We start from the raw sequence: 22,352 nt of genomic DNA, 5'->3' as shown, positions 1-22,352 counted from the left end.
GCACTGCCTGAGGTAATTGGTTTAGGGATAACATTAATTACCGCATTGCTCATTAATGGATGAAGCCTTTATTGGTTCCATGGATCAGCAGGACCTGTTAGCCATCATCCTAAGCAATGGTGGATGTAACAAGCTTACATATTGGCATATCAATTAATGCAATCAATTCCTGTCTAGCAGTTGCCATTTCCCCTGTCTACCCCGCCCCCTTCCAATCACCCCTTCTTTCTCCTCTATCATGTATCTGGGTGGCCAGGACAAAAGACCCACGTCAAACCAAAGTTCATTAAGAGACCTCCTAATTGTTCCTTAAACTGAGATCGTTGCAAAGTAGACTGATTAAACCGATGTTAGGGTGTCAGGGCAAAACATGTCTCTGATTGGCCACCAGTACGAGCAGTCCAAGTGATTACAGGGCCTGAAAACACACACAAGGGATGAAACATATAAGCCAAATACTGCTAGAAAAAAAAAAGGGATTCAACATATTTAGTACCCCTCCATTTACTTTTATATCACACAAATTGTGTCTTTAACTTTACTCAGGGGAAAAAGCCTACTTAGTTGTTAACTTCCTTTCTTTATATAAGGTCATTGTGCCTGTTAGGGAGTCATTGATTAAAACTTGAAGTCTTCCTTGCCAAGCATGTACCGAAGGGGCGACTGACTTTGAATACAAGGCTGGTGTGCCCTGGAATAACATGGTGAAATGGGTAGAACATGAGCAATGAATGAGGGAACAGGGTGTGATAACCGAGAGCACACCATGACAAAGTGGAGGGATTTACCGTTGGGCCCGCAGTACTTCATTTGCTTAATAACAGATCACTCTATAAGAAAGTGGCTGCTCTGAGGGGGATATCGCCCAACGAGGATGTCTCACTTGCAGAAATCCTATTTGAAGACAACACCTTTTGAGCGCTCATCCTCCTCCACGCATAAGACGATCAACGCGCATGACAGGCCCCATTAATATGACGCCCCGTGTAACCTTGCTCTTTCTCACTCTTTTCCAACAGGAACACAACTGATAGCCAAGGAGGAGGAGCATTATGTTCTCACTGAGCATGTCACGGTTTCTTTTTGAAATAACGTCTTACATATCCCCCTGAGCCACCTTCCAGAAGGTGAGAGAACTATTTGAAACAGGGTTGGGAGCTGTGTTTGTTATATTTTTGGATTCATGTTGGAGCCAATATTGCCCTTTAAGATTAAATCACCAAGAAAACAGGGTGGCCTCATAAGTCTGAAGTCTATCTTAAAAGTTTTTGCATAGGGTTTGGGTTCACTCCCTTCAAACTAATATACCATGCAGTCCTTTTTACATCTGTGGCTGCCGGATCAAAAGCTATCACAAATTTGATTTCAGAGAATAAGGAACACTTAATCTCGACGTAAACTGACATACAAAGACAGCACACCTGAATCCATTGTAAAAATAATACTGCAGATAATTATACAAATGCACTTCTTTCTGTAAATTGTATTCAGAATAAATGAATTTTCAAAAGTGTAAAAGTGAGTATGCAAACAGAATCCGTACTTCACATGTCAAAGCCTACATTTCTACTTTTACACCTTTGTGACAATCTAAACTAAGCTAAATCAATGCCAACTCCGTTAAACAAAATTGTTTAACAATCAGATAGTCTATTGTAGCTACAGTTAATTCTTAAATACACTATGTGGAACACGCCTCTGGTGATTGCTACTGCAATTCTGTGAAGGTCACTGAGAGTGAGAGGAGGCAACATGTTTGTTGGATAGCGTTATGTGTCGTGCGAGAGACCAGACGTGCAGGCAGTTAGTTGGACAACTCTTACTCACTCAATGCAGGACCTCCTGGAGGCCCCTGTCCCCTGAGCAACACACAAGTGGGCTGAGCAATTAACAATTTCATGCTGATTGCCTGAAGCATGTTTTGCTATGCCATAAAGATAATAGCATGAAGGGTGCAGCGGCAGCAGCCCCCCCCCCAACCCCCTCCTCTGGTGTTCCTCTATTGCTTCCATCTTTCAATTCTCTCCAGTGCAATTCACATGTTGGAATGGGGCTCTGCCTGCTTGCTTTATTAAAGACACTCTCCCTGCTTAGAGGGCGCATTTAAGAAAAAAAAAAATATAAAGATGACTCCCTGAAGAGTAAACAGGGATGATTATTAAAGGGAAGGAGAAAACTAGAGTCTTGGTCTCCCACTGGCTTCTTGATTTGAAAGTCTAATTTGGCAACTGCACACAACAGGCGTGCAGGTAGACAAAACAAACAGGTTCCATTTCCCCAGACAAAGGGAGCATGCTCAGAGTGGCGGCTGGTGACAGTGCTCATCTTCCTCATTCTCTGCCTCACCATGGCATGACAGCAATCCACTCTGACCATGGAGCTTACCGCTGTGTAACAGGGAAATCTCTGCTCCAGTAAACCTGCTACTCGAATACAGGGCAGCAAATGTAAGAGTGCAAAACACTGCAAGAACGTGGCACAGAACACAGAGTTTTTTCCTCAATTACATTAGTATTCTTTGTGTGTGTGTGTGTGTGTGTGTGTGTGTGTGTGTGTGTGTGTGTGTGTGTGTGTGTGTGTGTGTGTGTGTGTGTGTGTTTTTGTGTGTGTTTTTGTGTGTGAATGAGCTAAAATGGTTGTGTAGTAGAAACAAAGATCAGAATTATCTTGACTTCACAGTTGCTAATATCTATTTAATGACTTTAGTGTATTTTTGGAGACTTTTTTTTGAAGAATTTACAAATTCTTCAAAAAAAGGCACAGTGCATAAAAGCAAACAGACCCAGACCAAAGAAAACCGCCACTAATGTGTGGACAACTCTTGCTGTAACACACTGTCCCCAGCCTGATCATTTCACATAAGCCATATAGTACATAGCACATATGGATTACTTCATTTTTAAGCTGTCTTGATAATTATGTTCTTATGTTAATGAATGCAGATGTTATGAATGCAATGTCTTTGTGGACCATAATGGCAATGTAACATTTTTTGTCATTGTATGAACAGCAGATATTTCCATATACTCTATACAAGGAAGTGTATCAAAGTCATTATAGGTGAATATCACACAGTAAGGTTTCTATTACCCACCATTATGTCTGTTCACTAGTATCATAATGGCAAATGACTCCACGATAGAATGTGTATTTTTCTTTTGAATAAATATGCCAGTAAAAAAGTTAAAATACACAAGTAGATGACTGGCAATATTAAGTCGGACAGTCTCAGCCAGATAATAAACAATCTACCCCTATTTTCATTGTTTTACTATGTGAAAACAAACCCTAAAGACATAAGGAGGAGCTGTGGACAAAGGGTTGCGCCACCAGCCCCCTCTGGCCCTCTGGCCCGCCCTCCCTGACCCCCCCCCCCCACACCACCTCCCAGGCTTCTTTCTGGATGCCCTTCCACCCCCCGGCTGTGTGTGAAAGTCCAGCTGGCGCACTGACAAGCTCGACACCTCAGCTGAACGGGGTGCATTACAGGCCCCATATTGTTTATGATATGGAGCCTGTCATTAATTTGCATTAAGTAGCAAACACACACGCATGCACACTTGCCATGCGATAAGGAGAAACATGGTTTTGTGTTAATATATACGATATAGCGTCACACCCCAACCCCAGACACACCATCAACACATGCACAAACACACACACAGACACACACACACACACACACACACACACACACACACACACACACACACACACACACACACACACACACACACACACACACACACACACACACACACACACACACACACACACACACACACACACACACACACACAAAACAACACACTTATAAATTGCAGTCACATCCCCCTGCTAGAAGGGGATGATAATTGCAGACGGCCAATAAATTACTGCTGCCTCCACATCAATTATAAGCATCACGTCTGGCAATGAGGAAAATGAGATCTTGTGACAAATTTCATGAGGCTTGGCTGCCCAGCAGCCTTTCTTAACATGCTACAGATAGCAATCCCTTATCTAGCCTCTGTAATGGGGAGCTACGGATAGAGAGATGGAGCTGCAGCCATTTAATTAAAAAGCTGGGGGTAGGGGGTGGAGAGGTGTAATTCATTGAAAAGGCACAGGAAGGAGACAAAGCCTTTGTCTCCAATACATATTTTGCTCAAAATTGTCACTTATCAGAGGCCAAGCTTGTATCTCCTCTGACAACAATTCTGGAGATTTTTCCTGTCTTTGTGCTCATCCCTCCACTATTTTCTTTCCTGTGCCCCTCCGTCTTCTTTTTTGTTTTTTATATTTCCCAGGAGTCCAGTGTTTTCTCCACTGGGACAGCTCCAGCTTTTTTTTTTACGAATGACTGCGGTGGACAGACAGTGGCACTGAATGAAATGGCCCCTGCACCTAATTGTATTCCCACCTGGGGAAGGCAGGCAGGGCGGAGGCTTCAAGAGCAGCAATGAGGATTTATGGCAGATGGGGAGACGGCAAAATAAAACACCAAAAGGGATGGCTCTTAAATCTCATTCCCAGTGCAATATTCATTGTAGTTGCAATAGGGTGTGCTGATAGAGCTTTGAAAAAATGAACGCTGCGTTCAAATTATTGCTGTACTCTCTACTAATATTTAACATCATTAGAAAATCATTAGAAAACCATCATAAAACCTGGGATTATGACCAGAGCATTAAACACAATGATTATTCAGTGTTTTCCTTCTCCGCTTTGCCTTGGAAATTAGATTTGCTCTGCTGCGGCTATGTAGGGGAGAAGTACGAATATTTTTCATGATTACTGTAACATTTGAAAAACATTGGCTTGCATGAATTACTATACCATTATGCAGTTGTTTTTTTCTGCCCAAAAGCAACGTTTTCAACAAGGTTTTGCATGGGATATCATTAATGCATTTTCATGGGGATATCAGCAGGAAGAATGAAAATATTTTACTAAATCTTAACCTTACACAATCTTAACAGTGGGTTGCACAGACACACTGATTGATAGCATGCATAACAAAAAGTAAATGCAAAATAGGAATTCAATTAATTTTCCCTGTGTTTGGCTGCATTGTCAACTACACTATCAGGCTGCAGTGTCAAAGGTGATGGGACAGGAGAATGGCTTTGATGTGTAGAAACCACAAACCATTAACTAAACTGCCGTAATGGATATCAAGTTATTTTGGAAAATGTAAGAACAAATCTGGTTTGAAGACTGCATATAATGTGCATATATCTTCAACTGAACTCTCACGTACTACTCTTCTTGAAGAGAGGGAGGGCCAATAGTGTCAGAGGTGAGTCTTTACTTTTTGGGATTTCTCGGCAGCCCCATTATCAAGAGCAGCCATCAGCACAAAGATAAAAGATCCTAATGGAGCTTGCCCTGGTGGAGATGAAAGGTGCAGAGATGGCACTGTTATGAATCTCTAATGCAGCCCATGTTTCTAAGGTAATGACTGACTCTCAGGCCCCTTTCACAGGCTTCCCTGTGTAGGGCCCAGGCGATAAAGGTCTCCTATTTCTTATCATTAAGTAGTAAGGCAGTAACCCTGTGGCCCTTGCTCCAATTGGTTCTGGATAACATACTGAGAAGGTAAACACAATCTGGAAGAAGCACATCTGTGTCTACCCTGATTTTGTCAACAAAAACAGATCAAACAGTTGCAAGGTTGAAACTTGCCAGCACTGAATTTGACTAATGGCCTATTGATACTCCTCAAATGAACAGTAGTCACTTTGGTTGCAATGAGAAGTGGCAGATGGCATACTTTTGGTGGAGCTACTGTACATTCTCACATTCTTTGTATTACAAAGAGGACAGTAAATATGTTTCATACTAATGCTGACGTGTGCTTGTTCTACAATAGGTGACTAGTATGAACAACATCTTTTTTTGGGTCAGGATGAGCAGCAGGCTAATGTAAGAGCAGTTCCTTGTCAAGCTTTTCAGAGTAATTGAACTGACACTTATGATAAGCAATGTTCTTTTGAATGTGTTACTTGGCAGATATTCATGCTTTTGTCCCTTAAACTTTGCCAGCTAAAAATGATGCCCTTTGAACAACAGGGAGAGGTGAAAATGCACTGAGAGAAAGAGCAAGTCTTCCCTCCAGTCCCTTTCACAGGACCTAATGGATTGTGAGCACTTAATGCATTAATCAATCAATATCTCTCACTGTACATCAACGCGACAAAGTTATGAATGACCTTTGTAACAAAAAAAGGACACTTTAATGCACACAAGATTGCTCCAATGTTAGTAACTTGGGCTCGGTTTTTATCACGCATGATTACACCTCCACAAGGCAGAGGGCCATTAACAGTGCACTAAATATGCTAAGGGTTAGTTGTTATACAATTTGCACATGGATTAGCTGGAGGTAGAGAAAGACTGTAAGCTAGGTCCTGATAGAAAATGACTCATTTATTGATGATGTCCTAATTCAGGTAGCACGCTTGGCCACATAGCATCATAGGAAGTGCTTGCTAGCTTGCTCTAAAAAGACACCATGAAAAGTGCTTTTCATTGTAGGATGGCTCACTCTCTCATTTAAAGATGGCTCCTATCTTTGGATAAAATAATTTAGAAATATTATAAATACTGTGCTATACACCAGTGGTTGCAAATTGAAAGTCTTTATTACTGTTGTGTCGCACACTGCTATCAAGGTCTATCCAATAATAGTCAGTCATTTGCCGAGGTTTTGAGTTGGCGGATAGTGACATTGAATTTTTATGTTAAGACCCTATAAATAACGTTTATTTCATTGCTATAAAATCATTTTTTGCACATTTGCAAACCTCATGGTTCTGTTTGTGAATTCATGGAGCATTCCATTTTATTAATTTCTCATTGAATAATTTGACTTTTAAAAACAGATTAAATAAAGATTTTCTTCTTGAGACAAAAGTTAACTACAGACAAATAGGGAAAACGGTACCTTTCGTTCTCTATCTGTATCTTTTTAACAATGTGGATAAGAAAGCATGACAGGAAGTATTGAAGATAATGATGGTTATGATGGGATAGGATAGGGGGAGAGCGAGGTTTGGTAAATCATGATGGGGGGCATGTTTCTGAGTCCCCTCCAGAGCACTGGTGGAGCGTGGAAGTGAAGCGTGGAGACAGAGTGGAACGGACAGGAGCTGACTGCAGAGAGCCAGAGAAAAGAAGAGTCCAGAAAAAGAGAACAAACTAGTGCTATTGTGGTCAATGCACAATGGGTCCTGTAAAGTGACTGCAGAGGGCCCTTAAACAAAGAAGGTAATGCCATTCGCTTTCCCCCACCCAATTAGATTCTTTTGCGCGGTTTAACATGACAAAAACACAGCCCATTTCTCCAAGTTCTGGCTGCCATACTGGCCCCTATGCCAGCTTAAACCGAGTAAGCCCCTGAGCGCTGGCATGTCTGTTGGACTGACAACGACTTGTGACATGGATTCAAACACATCGACTGTGTTCTCCATTCTCCATAGCAAATATGTGCCCCATCGCAGCTTTCCCAAGTGCTTGAAATATTCAACATATACCTGACAGAAACTCATTTCCAGAGAACCCTTACTGTAGCTACATAGCACCATTACGGTTCATATTTTTTTGTTGTTTTTTTGTATTATTTTTGAGTTGTATTTAATTTGTATATTCCACAGGAAAATACCTTTAATTATTGTAATGTCAGAGTTTCAAAAATGTGCTTTTTGTAATAGAAAGTGCAGAGACATAAATGTGGTCAAAACACAAATGAGCTGAAGATTATATACCAGAGTACTTTAAATAAACAATAAATAGTTAAACTACGGTACAATGAATATCTATATTATAGACTTCTTTTAATGGCTGTTGCTTTGTCTCATCATCTAATATCCCACAACTGAGCATTGCTTTATTTATTTCAAAATGGCTATTCAAGGGCACATATATCATTCCAATATTACAACTACAAAGAACAAAACCACATGTCTCATGAGTGAAACCTGGAAAATGTTTTTATAGCAGCTCTTGGTTCAACATAGTGCAAAAATGCAAAAAAAGAGAGAAATTGTCCTCCCCCTTGACTGTGCAGTGCAGCCGAATTGACTCAATATGCTCTCCTGTATGCTTACTGAGCAAGTAGCATGACAATTGACCTTTGCTTGCTTTCTAAACAGTGGATTATTCTTCTTAATGCTTCAAATGGTTCAGGGTGGGCTTGTTTGCCTTCTGTACGTTTGAAACTGTGGTTTTGCAAAAGAAAGAAAACATACTAAAAGCACTCTTTTCCCAATAACCCTTTTTCCTATACTTTGTCCGTTTTCAGTATAAATGAAGGACTGTCTACAAGTGTTCAAACTTTTATTCCTTTATTATCCATGTCTGTGTCAGAGGATTCATGTCTTTGCAAATGCAGCAGCATAAGGGAGTTAGTAATTAAATAGTTTTGCTAGTACAATACATACGAGAATAATGAAAGGGTTTGATTAGGGGTCCGGACCTCAGATACTGCTGACACAAATGTGTTTTTGGAAATTGTTTAAATTCATATTGTTGCACTAAAACCCTTTTTCCCTCTCTACGTTTGTGGTGGAAGTTTATCTCTTCAGTAAGCATTTACAGTGTCAATGCCTGGCTCCTAATTCAGTTTCCCTGACGTAAATATCATCAATCATTATGCTGATCCAAGCTCCTTTGCTCCAAATGGACAGTGGGAAGAACAAATCCACAGCCAACTAATAAAACAGCAGCAAATGAGCAGCATTTCCAGACAGACAAAGAGAAACTGTGAGAAATAGGCTGTTAGTTGGACCAGGAGGACATCATAAATCTGACTGAGTCAAACGGTCCAAGATTGTCACAAAACAAATACTGTTTTGTCTCAGAGTGTCACATCTGGCTTAATCGGGCTGAGGGCATATCATTCCTCCAGACTGCCTTTTTTTTAACAAATAGTGCCTGCAGGATCACTGCTCAGTCAGTAGCCACCACACAAGAGACTCTGTACTGTATGTGCTCTGCTCATCAACCACAGTGTTCTTCACAACACTTATTCTGAGATAAGCACTGCCTTACTGTGCGTCAGGTTTATGGGTTAATTCTCGGGAAGTAGTCAGACATGGGCCCCAGGCAGAAGGTGCTTTGTAATCAATGGCAGCCCACTGTAGACTACACTAGCGGTATCACACTCGATGGTGTGAGAATTTCTGTCCGTCTGCTGATACACAGCTACATGGGGGCAAGGGGAACAAATCCAGAATAATTCCCAATATCCATCCGTGGAAAGTTCCCTCTAATGTCACACACTAACATCACCAACATACTGCAGAGCCTCCCTCCCACTCATATTATCCTTTTGTGTTTTCAACCAAACTCATCCATTTCTCTTCATCCACCCTCCTCAGGTGGTGTGTAGTGTGCTGTCAAGCACAGCATGAATCAATGACTGGTGCTCACGCCCACAGGTAAAGGTTAGAAAGGTTCACTATTGAATTATTTCTGCACTTCTCTCATTGCTGCCATCTGCCTGGCTGCTTTTAGTTGATGTGTTTGAGGCGCTATTAATGCACTCTAAACATGGAAATGTGTGATTTTCACATGTGTCTGTTATGTTTTTTTGTCTGTGAGGATGTTTTCTTAAATTAAACGAACATAGCATGCATTTGCACATCTAGCAACATACACACGTGTACTTACGCACACACAGTTCACTACTCTTGCCTGTCTATCAGAGAGTGGATAATGAATCACAACATCTGTGCTTTCAGCCATTCTCTGTTTCATCTGCACATATTCTAATGGAGCCTTCCCAGTGTAAGGGCTACATGCTGCTGGATAGGGCATCCTGCAGTCTCCGGTTTTGTTTTGTTGTCAGTAAGGCCTATCATCTCTGATGGACCATGGGTGAACTCATCCATAGCCCAGATCATGCCCTTTGATCCACCAGCTCTCTCTGGGGGGCACAAACAGCCTTATTAAAAATGGCTAAATAAAACTTTCATAGCCTGAACTCAATAGTTGCAAACTTTACCCCTGCTTCTTCTCTGATGCCGCCTATGGTCAAATTGAGCTGCCTAATTCTGACAGCGAGCAGCACTGTTCACCCGATACCAAAATATAGTAACAAACGGAGCAATATAAGTGTTTATTGGTTCTACTTTCTAGACTACCTGGCATACACTTGCACTACAATCAATATCCTAACTAAGAACATGCTGGATGTAAGATGATAATGTGCACCTTAGGCTAGAGTTCGAGCAAAGAGCATTCAGAAAACAAATGAAAAGAAACCTTACTGTATTACCAGTAAAGAAAAGCCAAACAAGAGAACATGTATCTGCATTGTATTGCAACCAAACACAAGCAATTTTCCTAACAAGTGTTTTGTAGAACATTAGCTGGGTATGCATTATTTGAAAAAGACAATCAAACCAAGTGGGCTTGATAATGAGGGACATACACAACTGGCTCTTTGTGGTTTTAAGTACTTTAAAAGAGTAGGGGGAGTCATGTTAGTTACACTCGTGGAGAGTCGGAGTATGCGTTGACAAAACCGTGCATATTCTCTTTTAAAAGAAAAAGGCTCCAACTCGTGTAATTCTCAAATACCTCACAATTGTATTTATAACCAAACTACACAATAGTCCGATGCTCTATCAAACACACCCCATATGAATCAGTTATTAAAGAGCAACATCTATGCTATGCTCAAATTGACTTGTTTCTCCTTCATCTCATGTACCTGTATGGCAGTGACATGACTGCTGCTATAATTAAACCCATCACAACCATTATGTCTTTGTCACCTAATCTATTCTCTCCTCCAGTGGCTGCGTCTGTCTGTAACCACCGACTTCCCGCCCTCTGCCATGACTGACAGCCCCTGCGGAGGCTGTGGTCACTCCATGTGAGTGACATGAGGGGCAGCAGGGCTACTGCATTACCGCCCTCCCTTCCCTCCAAGCTCCCCCTGATCCTGCGATCCAGCACCTCACACCACTGATCGCCACCTCTGCTCCAATATCCAGCAGCAAAGCCTCTAGGCCTGAAAATAGAACTCATTAACACGTTTAGTAAGTACAAATGAGATGACTGTCTCCTGATGGACTGTCTATCTTTTGGATCAGCTTTCAAGGAGAGTGTCTGGTAATGACAAGAGAGGGGGAAACCAATATTATAATGTGCTGCCAGTCTCCTCTGAAAATGGGCTTGATGACAGGGAGAGCCTCTCGCACGCACACATGGCCCGATTCTCAAAGTGGACACCTACGTGTGTGCTCATTTATGGGTATGCGAGTTTGCAAAATAAAATTTGGCGAATATTTACACCCACATGGCATAACTGACAGTGAAATCACACACAGGGCATAAAACATACAGGCCACACACAAGGTGTACTCAGCATGAGTTAAAATCCCAAAATATTGCATTGAGAAAGGTTCATGGCCTTATTTCTGGATGCTATTGGTTTTGTTGTTTTAGCACGACTCAACTTGTCTCATTGAATTAATCACTTTTCTTACTATCTCTTTCTTCCTGTATATAAACACTCATCTTTGACATTTATGCTGCCTCTGTTTTCTTCTAAGCCAGATCTATGAGACATGCTGGCACAAGGACCCAGAGCATATACCCGCTTTACAGCAAGCCAGTATTTACAGAACAGTCAGGAGGGGTAGTAATAATTTGGACAGAAGACATTTTTATTCACAGGCCATCCCAGAATAGCATTGTGGTTTTCTGGTCGACTTGCTATTACAGGATGAGCCAGCAGAGGAATCATACCAATATTGTCCAGAAAGCAGAGGGCAAAGGGAAAGAAAAGATTTGCTTTTGTTGGTTAGAGCAGCAGAGTCATATAAATGCTGATACACAACTGGAAAATCTATAAAGCCATCATTTTGGCTTTTTAATAAACGTCTAGTCTTTTGTAATATTTTCAAAATGAAAAGTTATGTATTTATGAATTTCCTGGCACGTTCTGTGGACAGCAAACAATTTCCTATGCTGCTTCGATGCCCTTCGGACAGGGATTAGAAGGCAGGCGACTGACAGAGGCCTGACTGAGCTTTGGGCCCTCTGGGGCCCTTCTCATCCAGGCCTGCACGGTCCTCATCCTCATATCCACTCTGCATCACCAGTGCAATAACAGCCTTTATTAAAAGCGCATTGCAGCAGTGTCTGTCTATACAACTTATTTTCAAATTGGCTATAATGTGGCATGTAGAAAGGGTCTGGTGGTTAGGGGCTACAATATCCTGTTTCTGGAAAGGTTTACTTTGCATTTTAACAAGCATGAATAAAGGAGGACATTCCAGAAATGGCTACCGTCTGTTTTGTTCTTGCCCGTGGGGAGAATAATCTCAGACTATGGCCCTTGCATGCCATAAGAGCGTGGCCTGGCTCTCCTCTGATTTTACCTGGCTTTAGCAGCTTTACCCTAGCCACTGGACATGCAGATAGTAGGGTATGCTAAAGTATGAAAGCAGAGGAGAGTAAATCCCTGTTAATGTTGCAAGAAAGCGGAAGAAAGCGGGTAGAAACAAAAGGATAAGACAATAGGTTGAAGGCATGGTTCAATATAATGCATATTAAATATCTGTAACATTATTTTATGACAGACTGGATGTCAACACATCCTTTCTGCCGTCATTGAACCTAAATGTGAGCTGAAGTGCAAATCCTAAAATATGAGTTATTTTTCTCCATTTGCTTTATTAGTGCACATTTCCATGTTCCAGCCCATTTTCAGCTTTTTCAGAGCCTCTCAAGAATTATGCATGAGGCAGAGGGGGAGAGGGAGGCATGTGGGGAGGGAAGAAAAATGCCTCTGTTGTCGGGACAGGCCTCACTATTAGGTGTGTGACCCTGAAAGCGCACCCCTTTTAGCGAAACAAGCAATGGATCTCATTTTGGATACGGCTATTATGCAGTAATTTGTATGCATCCTTTCGTCTCATTTCCATTTAATAATGCACACAGCTCCTCTGCCCAGTTTCTCAAACTGGTCATTAAAAGTAACACTGATCTAAACTGGGGGCTTAAGTTCCACTTACAAGCTTTCACAGTGTGGCGAATGAAACAACCGCAAAGTCAAAGTAAAATACCCCCCCCACCAAACCAGTCTTCGCCCTTGAATACCCGGGCCTGTATGTCTACACAAACGGGAGACAATGACTGGTTGCTGCCCAGGCGGCCCCTGCCCCAGCCTTCTCCTTCCCAGCTTCCTAGACTCACAGACAGGGATTTCCTCCTGCGATGAGAGCCAAGCCGTCACAGCCCAGCGATCAAGGGCCTGCCATCTGTGACTGAGGCAGATTTACAGCAGGAGCTAATCCACACTGTCAGCCACGTTTGTTCTCCATCTCTGCTTCCTCCATACACATACAGATAAACGCACACACGTACGCCACCACTGAAAAATACCAATATTTTACCCTTACAAAATGTTCTCGCCTGCATTTCTCTCTCCCTCTCTCTATCTCACACAACAAAGAAAACATTTCTCGCAGAAGGGCATACACCCTTCAGTGCAATTTAATTTTGCCCTTTTTAAAGGCATGATCTCATTCTGTTCTACGCCAAAAAAATAACGTTAGTCGATTAAATGTTAAGAAATGAGAAACCTCAATGTGTCATTGAGTAAGCCCTGGTGAACATCAGTCAAACGGAATAGGGTCATCATATGCTCAAGTGTCACACTGGCGCTCACACGCACGCTCCTAAAACTTTGTTTTCCCCACACTTTTTTGGCATTTATTCCTTACTTTATCTCTTATTCTCCAGATATAGGAGTCTCTCTCATACACAGGCCTGATACTTTACGTTATCAGGAGTCACCATTACCCGCTACACTTGACATCAACATGACACTAGGTTTTACCTGTTCTCTGAAACCACTAAACCTAAAATATATTGTGTCTTCATGCTGTCGAACCAGCTGTCCTCACAAGTGAATGTTTCATGGGAGTTTCAACATTTCCCTCTCACCTTCTCTGTCACATACAAGTCGTTTTTTTCAATGTTTCTAGTCAAAAGCTACTTGGTAATGAGGTGCTATCTTTAAAGGCAGTGTGCTAGCACTGGTGAAGACAGTGCTTTGGATCAAGTGAGTGCTGAGCTTTATTCAGTGATCTTTGCACACACGGGGCAGCTGTGGTCCCTCTGTGCCCCCTTTGTTTCCCCACAACTAAAGGGTTAAAGAAGACAAATGGAGTTGGGGCCAGAGAGCAACATGCCTAAGCAGCACATTTTCAGTATGAGCAAGAATTAAAACAATGCTAGCCTTTTATTCCTGTGTTAGTCTAATTGGAAAGAAGTTCATTTCTGCTGCCCTTGCTCTCCTCGGACATCCAGCCCAGAGAAGATATGTGGCACCGAATCCCTACAGTGTTGTGCATCCTCAAGGGGCATTCATATTCAACATCGTGAAGTATAAAACACAGCAGATGATGCATGAGCAAGGCTAATTTGATTCAGTTGCTATCATAAAAAGGTATCAATAGACTGAAATGGAGGAATTCTGGGATAATGTTTACAGAATTATGTTGTGCCACCATTTTATAGCATCTCTATGTAAAATGCTGTCACGTGTTTGATAATAGTTATCTGTGTTTTGGGTAAAAGGAAGGCTCCATATGTGTTTTACAGAAAAAAATTACCTCAGGCAGGCTAAAGCCCAGCACCTTACACCAGCAGAGAACCACTTGCAGGATCACAGAACAGCAGCAGGCGAGGGAATTACTGTCTAGGTGACCCAGAAATCCAGGGGCAACTTTGTTTTAACAAGCGGGGGAACGTTCCACCACTTTAGCAACTATGCCTCAACCACAAAAAAGAGCCTTGCGCCTGCCATGGAAGGGCTAGCGAAGAGGAAATTAAATATTACACTGGGAGGGAATGGTTCAGTCCTATAGTGGAGGGGTGGGGGTATGAGGTGGACCAGAGCAGCTGAGGCTCTTGGAACAAGGCATCTGGGGTGTGAAATGGTAGAACTGAGAGGTGTGGAGTCAGCAATTTTAGAATAATGACTACAGACAAAAAGGTATGATCGTTATTGAGGTAATTCGATCAAGGTGCTTTTTCTTTTCCCTTTCTTTTACATTCTTAATTTCTTTTTAAAAAGAAAAAAAATTGAGGTAAACCTTTTATATATTTTTAGATACTAGTGGTCTGCTCAAGTAAGTGAGGATTATTGTAATTTGCTGAAGCCCTGCAGGGGAGTAACTGCTGTCTGTGCGTCTGTGTGTAATGATACTAACCGCAAACTGCCACACTGCAGGGGCCCATTACTAAACCAAAAGTTTGGATCCCTTTCCCTGGCACAAACATTGGCATCTAACTCATCAAAAGTTTAAAGAGAAAAAATATTGATAAACCCAACAACTGCTAAAATAACAAAAAACACAATTATTTGCAAAAAGCACAACAACTCCTGCTGTCTGAACACAAAAAAAAAAATTCCCAACCCCCAACCCCCAACCCTTTTAACCTAAATGGCCCTTCCTCTTGCCTTTGCATGTTCGCCTGTCCACTGTACTGTAGTCATTAACATATTTGGAGTGCAGCGAGCAGAAAGCTTAATTGTCCCTAATTGCTCAGCTAAATATGTTCTCTAATGATTTGCTTCAGATCTGTGACTGCCTTTTGCGCAATTTCCCGGCCGCTGGCTTCATTATCCCTGCCTCCTTGGAACAAAGCATCTTCACAGGCTGGCCTTTCCCCCCCTGCACAACACAGACAGCGAGTATGTGTGCGAGGGAAGTAATGGTTCCCTCTTGGAATGACACACAATAGAGCCCCTTTGTCAGGGCACAGGAGTTAAAGTGATTGGAAAACCAAATCTCTGCTAAAAAAGAGTGTTAATTGACCACAACTCACTCTTCCTAATCAGTCCGTAATAAATGAGCAGTCAAGGCACTTTGTTTCAGTCGTGCTACTGTTGTTGTAGCTGTGTCTGTTTTGTGGTGTTCTTGTTGTTGTTGCAGCTGCTGCTGTTGTTTGGCTCCTCCTTTTCTGGCCTTAGTGCTCTGTCTCAATATGTCTTTTATGGCTGAAAAGGACAGCTCCCATTAACAAGAATCTATGCTTTTAATGCTGGAGGCAGGAATATTCCGTGTAAATGATATTGAACTGAAATGATATTCAATATCAAAAATATATTTGAAATATTTGTTTGAATAATTTAAATCCGAGTACTGTTTTTTTTATTCTGTCTTTGAGTGAAAACTTCTCTTCGCTATTTAGTTTTTACAAAATGTGTTCGTAATGTAAAGTCAAACTTTGTGGTGTAATGAACTGTCCTCCTATATGGAATGTACATTTGAGTTTAATACTTCTGTATTTCGACTTAAAAAGACACACCGCTCCTCTATGTGGAGGTAAATGTCAAATGAAGATAGTGACAAAATGGAAACCCAAATAGGTCATTTGGTATTGCAGGTGCCCATGTTTGGCATTCAGTTCCAGGGCCATTTGCTGCATTTCTTTCCCCCTTTCTTCCCTTTTCCTGACTATCTCCTTTGCCATGCAATACAATCTTAAACAAATAGAAAGTGACAAATTGTGAATGCACAACCCAGCCACATGAAGTTTGTCAGTGAAGCGGATATCGATATTGTTGTATTGTGTGTACCAAGCAGCATAGGTAGAGAGATCAAGAGAGTCAAACAAAGACAGACACACATAAAGAAAGGGAAAGGGCAACAGGGCCAGTTTCTGACCTGTATCCGAAGAAGAGCATTTGCGTATGGTGAAGATGGAAGTGAGGTCCTCCTCCTCCTCCGGCAGGCCCTTCTGCAAACGCTGCAGCTTCCTGAGGCTCTCACTGCGCTGGTGCTTCATGGAGCGCACATGCTGGATCAGGTTGAGCTTGGCCTTGGTTGAGTAGCTACACAGCACACAATGGTAGTAGCAGGCTTCACCCTCCACCGCGTTTTCGTGCTGCTGCAGGTGCTGTAGGAGGGAATGGAGAAAGAGAGAGATAGAGAAAGATAGGGACAAGGAGAAAGAGAGAGAGGGAAAGAGGTTATTGTAGATGGCAGATAGCTGGCTAGGCACCACCGACTCACTTTCACTCAAACAGTTGGCAAATGAACAAATCAATTCCCAATCACAGCCCTGTTGTTTAACATCCAGACCTTTTCCACTTCAGGACAACTGTTTGGACTGCGCACTTTGTCTGCGTGAGTGTCTGTATCAGTGGGCTAACAGGACAGGAAAGGCCAGGGAGGCACGCAAATCTCAGGGGCCCAAGGGCAGGCAGAAATCGCATCAGCCACCCTTCAGAAGCCGTGGGTCTACAGCCTCACAGACGGAAGGGAGCATTGATCTCCTTCACTCAACAGAAGCCTCCCGTCTCTGAAAAGGAAACTCCAAACATCTGCTTGTTTCACGCATGGGATACTAAATATTGATCATGGTGAGTTAAATCCTCGCTCTCTCATAGAGAAAGAGAGGCAAAGTCAGCCGGTGCTGAGGCAGGAGGGGGATTTAGTACTCTGAGAGAAACGGGAACATTCCACAACAGGAGGACAACCTTCAGAGGACGGGAAAACAGCACTAGTATTGACCTGTCAACCCCAGCTCGTCCTTCAAGACTCAACAGCAGGGCGAGTCCAGCTTTCAGCCTACCCTCCGCACTGTCACAACATGCCTAACACCCTGTAGTGACACCATACCGCCACAAGCTCTTGTCACACCACAGAGCTCCAGTCTAATTACCTCCTGCATGGCTCAATCAATGATGCAAGCCCAACACAATATGGCTGGTCCTGGTGTGAGCATCACAGTTATTGACCACTATCCTGAAGGATCACACTGATTGTTTCTGTATGTTTGCAATGAAAGCCCCAGACTCGGTATGGCCACTTGTGACATGCCTGTCATGCGCTGCTCCTAATATCAAACTCTGGAATCTTGCTGTGGACTTCTGCTGCTGCAATCAATGCAAATCGCCAAAGGTTATCCTCTTTTCCCTTTAATCTCCTTGGCGCCCATGTCTCCTGCGATGCATGCGGAGTGAAAACTAAATATATTGTAATCTACTGAAATATGATATGTATTTTCCCCTAAATATTTGTAATGCACAGAGATGCTTTAAGAGCTTTCAAAACACATGTCTTAATGAAACACTATCAAGTTCATTTAATGGTGAAAATAAATAACCAGGTCGAATCATAAACTGTGATTAATAACACGTTTAATAAATATTTATATATTTTTTAAATGTAAGAAATATTTTAAATCAGGTTTAATTACCAATTAATATAAACCTATAAGTATATTATCCTCACTTTGTCCATGTACCTTACACATCATGTAAGAAATAAAGCCTTCATCAAGAATAATCTGAACTATCCTCCCCTGCACAGGAAGGCCTTGGCTGGTAGGGATTTGTAAAAGCAATGGAAACATTAGACATTTAACCACATTATATCTAAATCAGGTGTTGACAGGCTGGTGAAAAAAAGTCATAACATTATTATGCTTCCCTAAAATGCTCTTGTCCCTTTCTCCTAATGTTTAATTTTCTGGCAATATTGCAATATTGCTATGGGGTTTTCTGAGCTATTGTGTTTCATTCTCTTTGGTTTCATATTTCTCACTTCTACACCTAAAATGTGCATTAAGACACCGCTTCCAGGAAAAAGAATAGGATTTTTTTTTCTCTCTCCTTTTTGTGAGCCCCAGAGCTCAGTGTAATAGAGTTATTAGGTGATTGTAAAAGGCTCTGTGTCTCTGTGTGCTCTCCTTTCTCGCCTCGTTTTAAGCCATCCATGATGTCATGAATAGGTGTTGCTGGATATTGTGGTAACTCTCCTCCTTTCTCTGTGCACAAATATTGCATCAGAATTAAGGTAGAGAGAAACCTGAGAGACAGATTAAGTTATAGATAACAGCAAATCCATCATGCAAACTGCTTTTACTCACAGCAGATGTCTTGAATTTATAAAAAAAGAGAGTGAGTATGACTCATGGCTCCAAAAATCTACAAGCAGACAAGTACAAAAAATGACAGCACCTGACCGAAACTTCAAAGCTAGTCCCAGGAGGTAGAAAAAAAATCCTGGGAGTTTTATAGTTTCCCATAAAACGCACAGGGTTTATATAGGAGTGAACCTTAGACCGCCTGCCCCTGAATAGGCCATAATTCACTATAAACCTGACTGGCCAGGAAGATGGCCTCAACAGAGCCAAAAGTTTCCTGCCCCAGCGCTTGTAGCTCTGTCTACAATGTCAAACGGTTACACCTGTAAACCACCACTTTCACCATCTATGCACTGGCCATGACCCAATGCAGTCTAGGGCATTTCAGAGTCAGAGGAGGCGGTAAGAGATCAAACAACGTGTGATCAGTTAGGTGGCCCCTGTTTACTTAGGACAGAGGCAAAACGTTACTGTATTGCCGAGGAGAAGTTAGTTGGGACCAGTCCAAAACCCCTCTGATCATCAAATTTACTAACTTTATCTAACATTTGTTCTCACTGGATTCTCCATGAATTATCTATAGGGTTATAGCTAACAGGGCAAACACAGTGGGGACATGGTACACTCACAATCCATCACCCTCTCTGGTTCACACACATATTCGCATATATACACACTTTGCATGTGAAACATAATAATGCATGAGACAGGGCCTATGTCTGTTTCCTATGAACCTGCGATGAAGCCCCTAGATGATAAATCACCTTCAACTGGAGTGCAGGAATTTGGCGGCTTAATGAAAAAGTCATGTTGAGTTGGGAGGAATTGGTCGGCTCGGCTCAGGGGTTTCTTAGCGGCCTATCGAGGCCCCAACAGGAGGGGAGCTGTGGAGCATAATAAGGGGAGCTGGCTGGGTCAGATTATATACTGCTGAACTGTCTGGCAATTTACAACAGTCATATAGGAGATTCAGCTGAGCATGTACAAATGTGTGACCGCCTAGAATGTAGTATTGTACTCAACAGTAATTTGGCATGGTAAACATACTTTGTGCATCTGAATGTACTATATGACATGTGGTCTGATTTAATAGATAAGTTCACAAAGAGACATTGATTGTAGGTACAAATACTAAGAAGTCCTTTACGGTCCAATGCAGTCAAAAACTAAGGGTGGTTAGATAACGATAAATTATCCATACCTTTGTTTTTTTATTCATTTTACAGAATATTCTAAATTCCATCTACCTTCATTGTTTTCCACTGAAAACCTAGTTTTAAGCTTTGTTTTATATTGTAGTGATTTTCATAGTTTAAAAATGTAACCGTGGTTTTTCAAGCCTCTCTCTTCTATGGAGCACCTTATCTTTTTCTGTGGAGGCTGAAGCAGTGCTCTCTGCTTTTTCAGGTAAAGAGGGACAGGGGCGGTGTGGGCACCACCCCATCCTCTCTCATATAACTCCACAGTGCACCTTGCCCTCTGAGTGGGCAATACACGCCTGTATCAGTTTCACCACCCACCCAGAGCACTGCATACATCTGCATTTCCATCCACTTAAATGCAAAGTAAAAGTGCACCTTTAACACAAAACAGTGTGGTTGCTGAGAGAGTCCAACTAACAGAAGATAGAGATATTACTGGAAGGGTGGAAGGGAGACAGAGAGCCGGTAATTCCAAAGAATGGCTCCCAATGGAGCTGTATAATACACGCAACAAACACGTATAATAATTTAGACAAAATGGACATCAGAAATGTACACACACAAACAAGTACACATGAACATTCAGACTCTCACACACAGCCACATACCATTACGATCATACGCTAATTTCCTCCATTAAATTTGGCAGTGCTGTTAATACTAAATTAATGCATTAAAACAGATGATTATCTGTGAGCTAAATAGCTATCAATTCTAAGAGAGCTGCCAAATTCCCTCTGTGAGAGAGGCAGTGAGTATCTGCCAGGATATTGCTTTGTAACCCCCCCCTCTCCGCTATTCTCGGCACTAAAAGCTGGTGTCTGAGTGTGCGTGTGCCATGGGAGGGTAGAAAAATGCAATTCACACCTGAAGCTAAGTAATGCACTGCAATAGAACAGACATGTCCTGTAATATGAGAGAAGATATTAACCTTTAAAATAACATAGGTAAATATCTTGTTTACCCCGTCACCTGGGAAGACAATGTACTAACCAGTGATTTGCTTGAGATGTGTTAGAATAAGTCAAGCAGCACCTTTGTTATTCAAACAGTGATGTCATGGCAGCAATCATAACCAGTGAGGTAACTGTGTTTCACTCTGAGGGGAGACAATGTAATGTGCCTATTGGGTTGAAAAACACACCGTGACCAAAGGCAGAAGAAAACACCGTAGTGTGGCTTAATCACTGTGTGAAAACTGTGACCAAACGCATGTACTCTAGACTCTAGAGTATATCTCTATGTCTATGATTATTCTACTCTAAAACCCTGAAGGAATTGCACAAATACTGCCCCACTATGAATGTTATAAGCTAAGACTCATTTTAAAGATTCATTCAAAATGTATATATTTTAATGCCATAGGATCAGCTTTTGGGTTAGGGTCTAAAGATCAAAAATATATTTTAATTTAATGATCTCCTTTCCTCCCGGCAGTAATATATTTGTACATGCACAGAGGTTTTTCAGGGACTTGGTTCTCATAAATCTGCACTCTGGGATTCCCCTGGAACGTAAGCAGGTTATTTAGGAAGGCAAAGCCGAGTGACTGGAGTCAGTGAGTGCTCACAGTTTAGCCTGTGTTTCCCCGTCTGCACGAACAACAGCTCCAACCACAGAGGCCCCACTGGGTGCCAAGTGTGGTGGCTGCTTTGAATTAGCCACTGCAAGCTGCAACATGCCTAAAAGTTAGGTTGTGGATTAAGGGGGCTGTGTACTTCAGGCTCAAACTGTCTACCTACTGCTTCCTGAACCTCATCCCCACCCGTGTCCTTTCTTGTCTTTTACTCTTCCTAATCCCTGCCGCCCCTCCACCGCATCCTGTCCCTCTGTCTTGAACCGATATAATGTGCCAAGTTGCTTCCTCTACTGCCTTGCTGTAGAAATGATCCATTACTACCGGTGAATAAAAAACAGGCTGCATATTTGTCTCTGGGAGGGAAGGCAGAAACAAAACGGACCTCTGTGTCTTAAGGGAGGGCAGCGAGGTAAAGATGGATCGCTGTAGGTGTCCTTGGAGAGGATGACTTAACATAGGCCTATGAAACAAAGTAGCGAGGGAGGGGTCATAGAGACACTTAAAGACAATGCAGCTACTAGTGCTCCACAACCAGCACTCTTACTTACTTTAACATTAAATAAAGCAATAATTATTGAATTCCGTTTGAATGAGTAAGATGCTAGAAAGTAAACAATGGGAACATAATTGCAGAGGGAAGGCAATCAATGCAGGCAGTCATTTGGGCCATGTTGATTGTGTAGGCT

At 42.0% G+C, this 22,352-nt stretch overlaps 1 protein-coding gene across 3 annotated transcripts in view; it reads right to left on the bottom strand.

The window, feature by feature from the left end:
- Positions 1–22,352, bottom strand: part of zfhx3b (zinc finger homeobox 3b) — a 140,842-nt gene that overhangs the window by 41,057 nt on the left and 77,433 nt on the right. For all 3 annotated transcript variants that reach the window (XM_079663436.1, XM_079663437.1, XM_079663438.1), the window contains exon 5: positions 16,680–16,911. In XM_079663436.1, the coding sequence (XP_079519562.1) occupies positions 16,680–16,911 (232 nt within the window). The remainder of the gene's footprint in view (positions 1–16,679; positions 16,912–22,352) is intronic.

This window comes from Notothenia rossii, assembly GCF_949606895.1.
Source record: "Notothenia rossii genome assembly, chromosome: 2".
NCBI classification, from domain to species: domain Eukaryota; kingdom Metazoa; phylum Chordata; class Actinopteri; order Perciformes; family Nototheniidae; genus Notothenia; species Notothenia rossii.
This window is presented reverse-complemented; position numbering and strand designations above follow the sequence as displayed.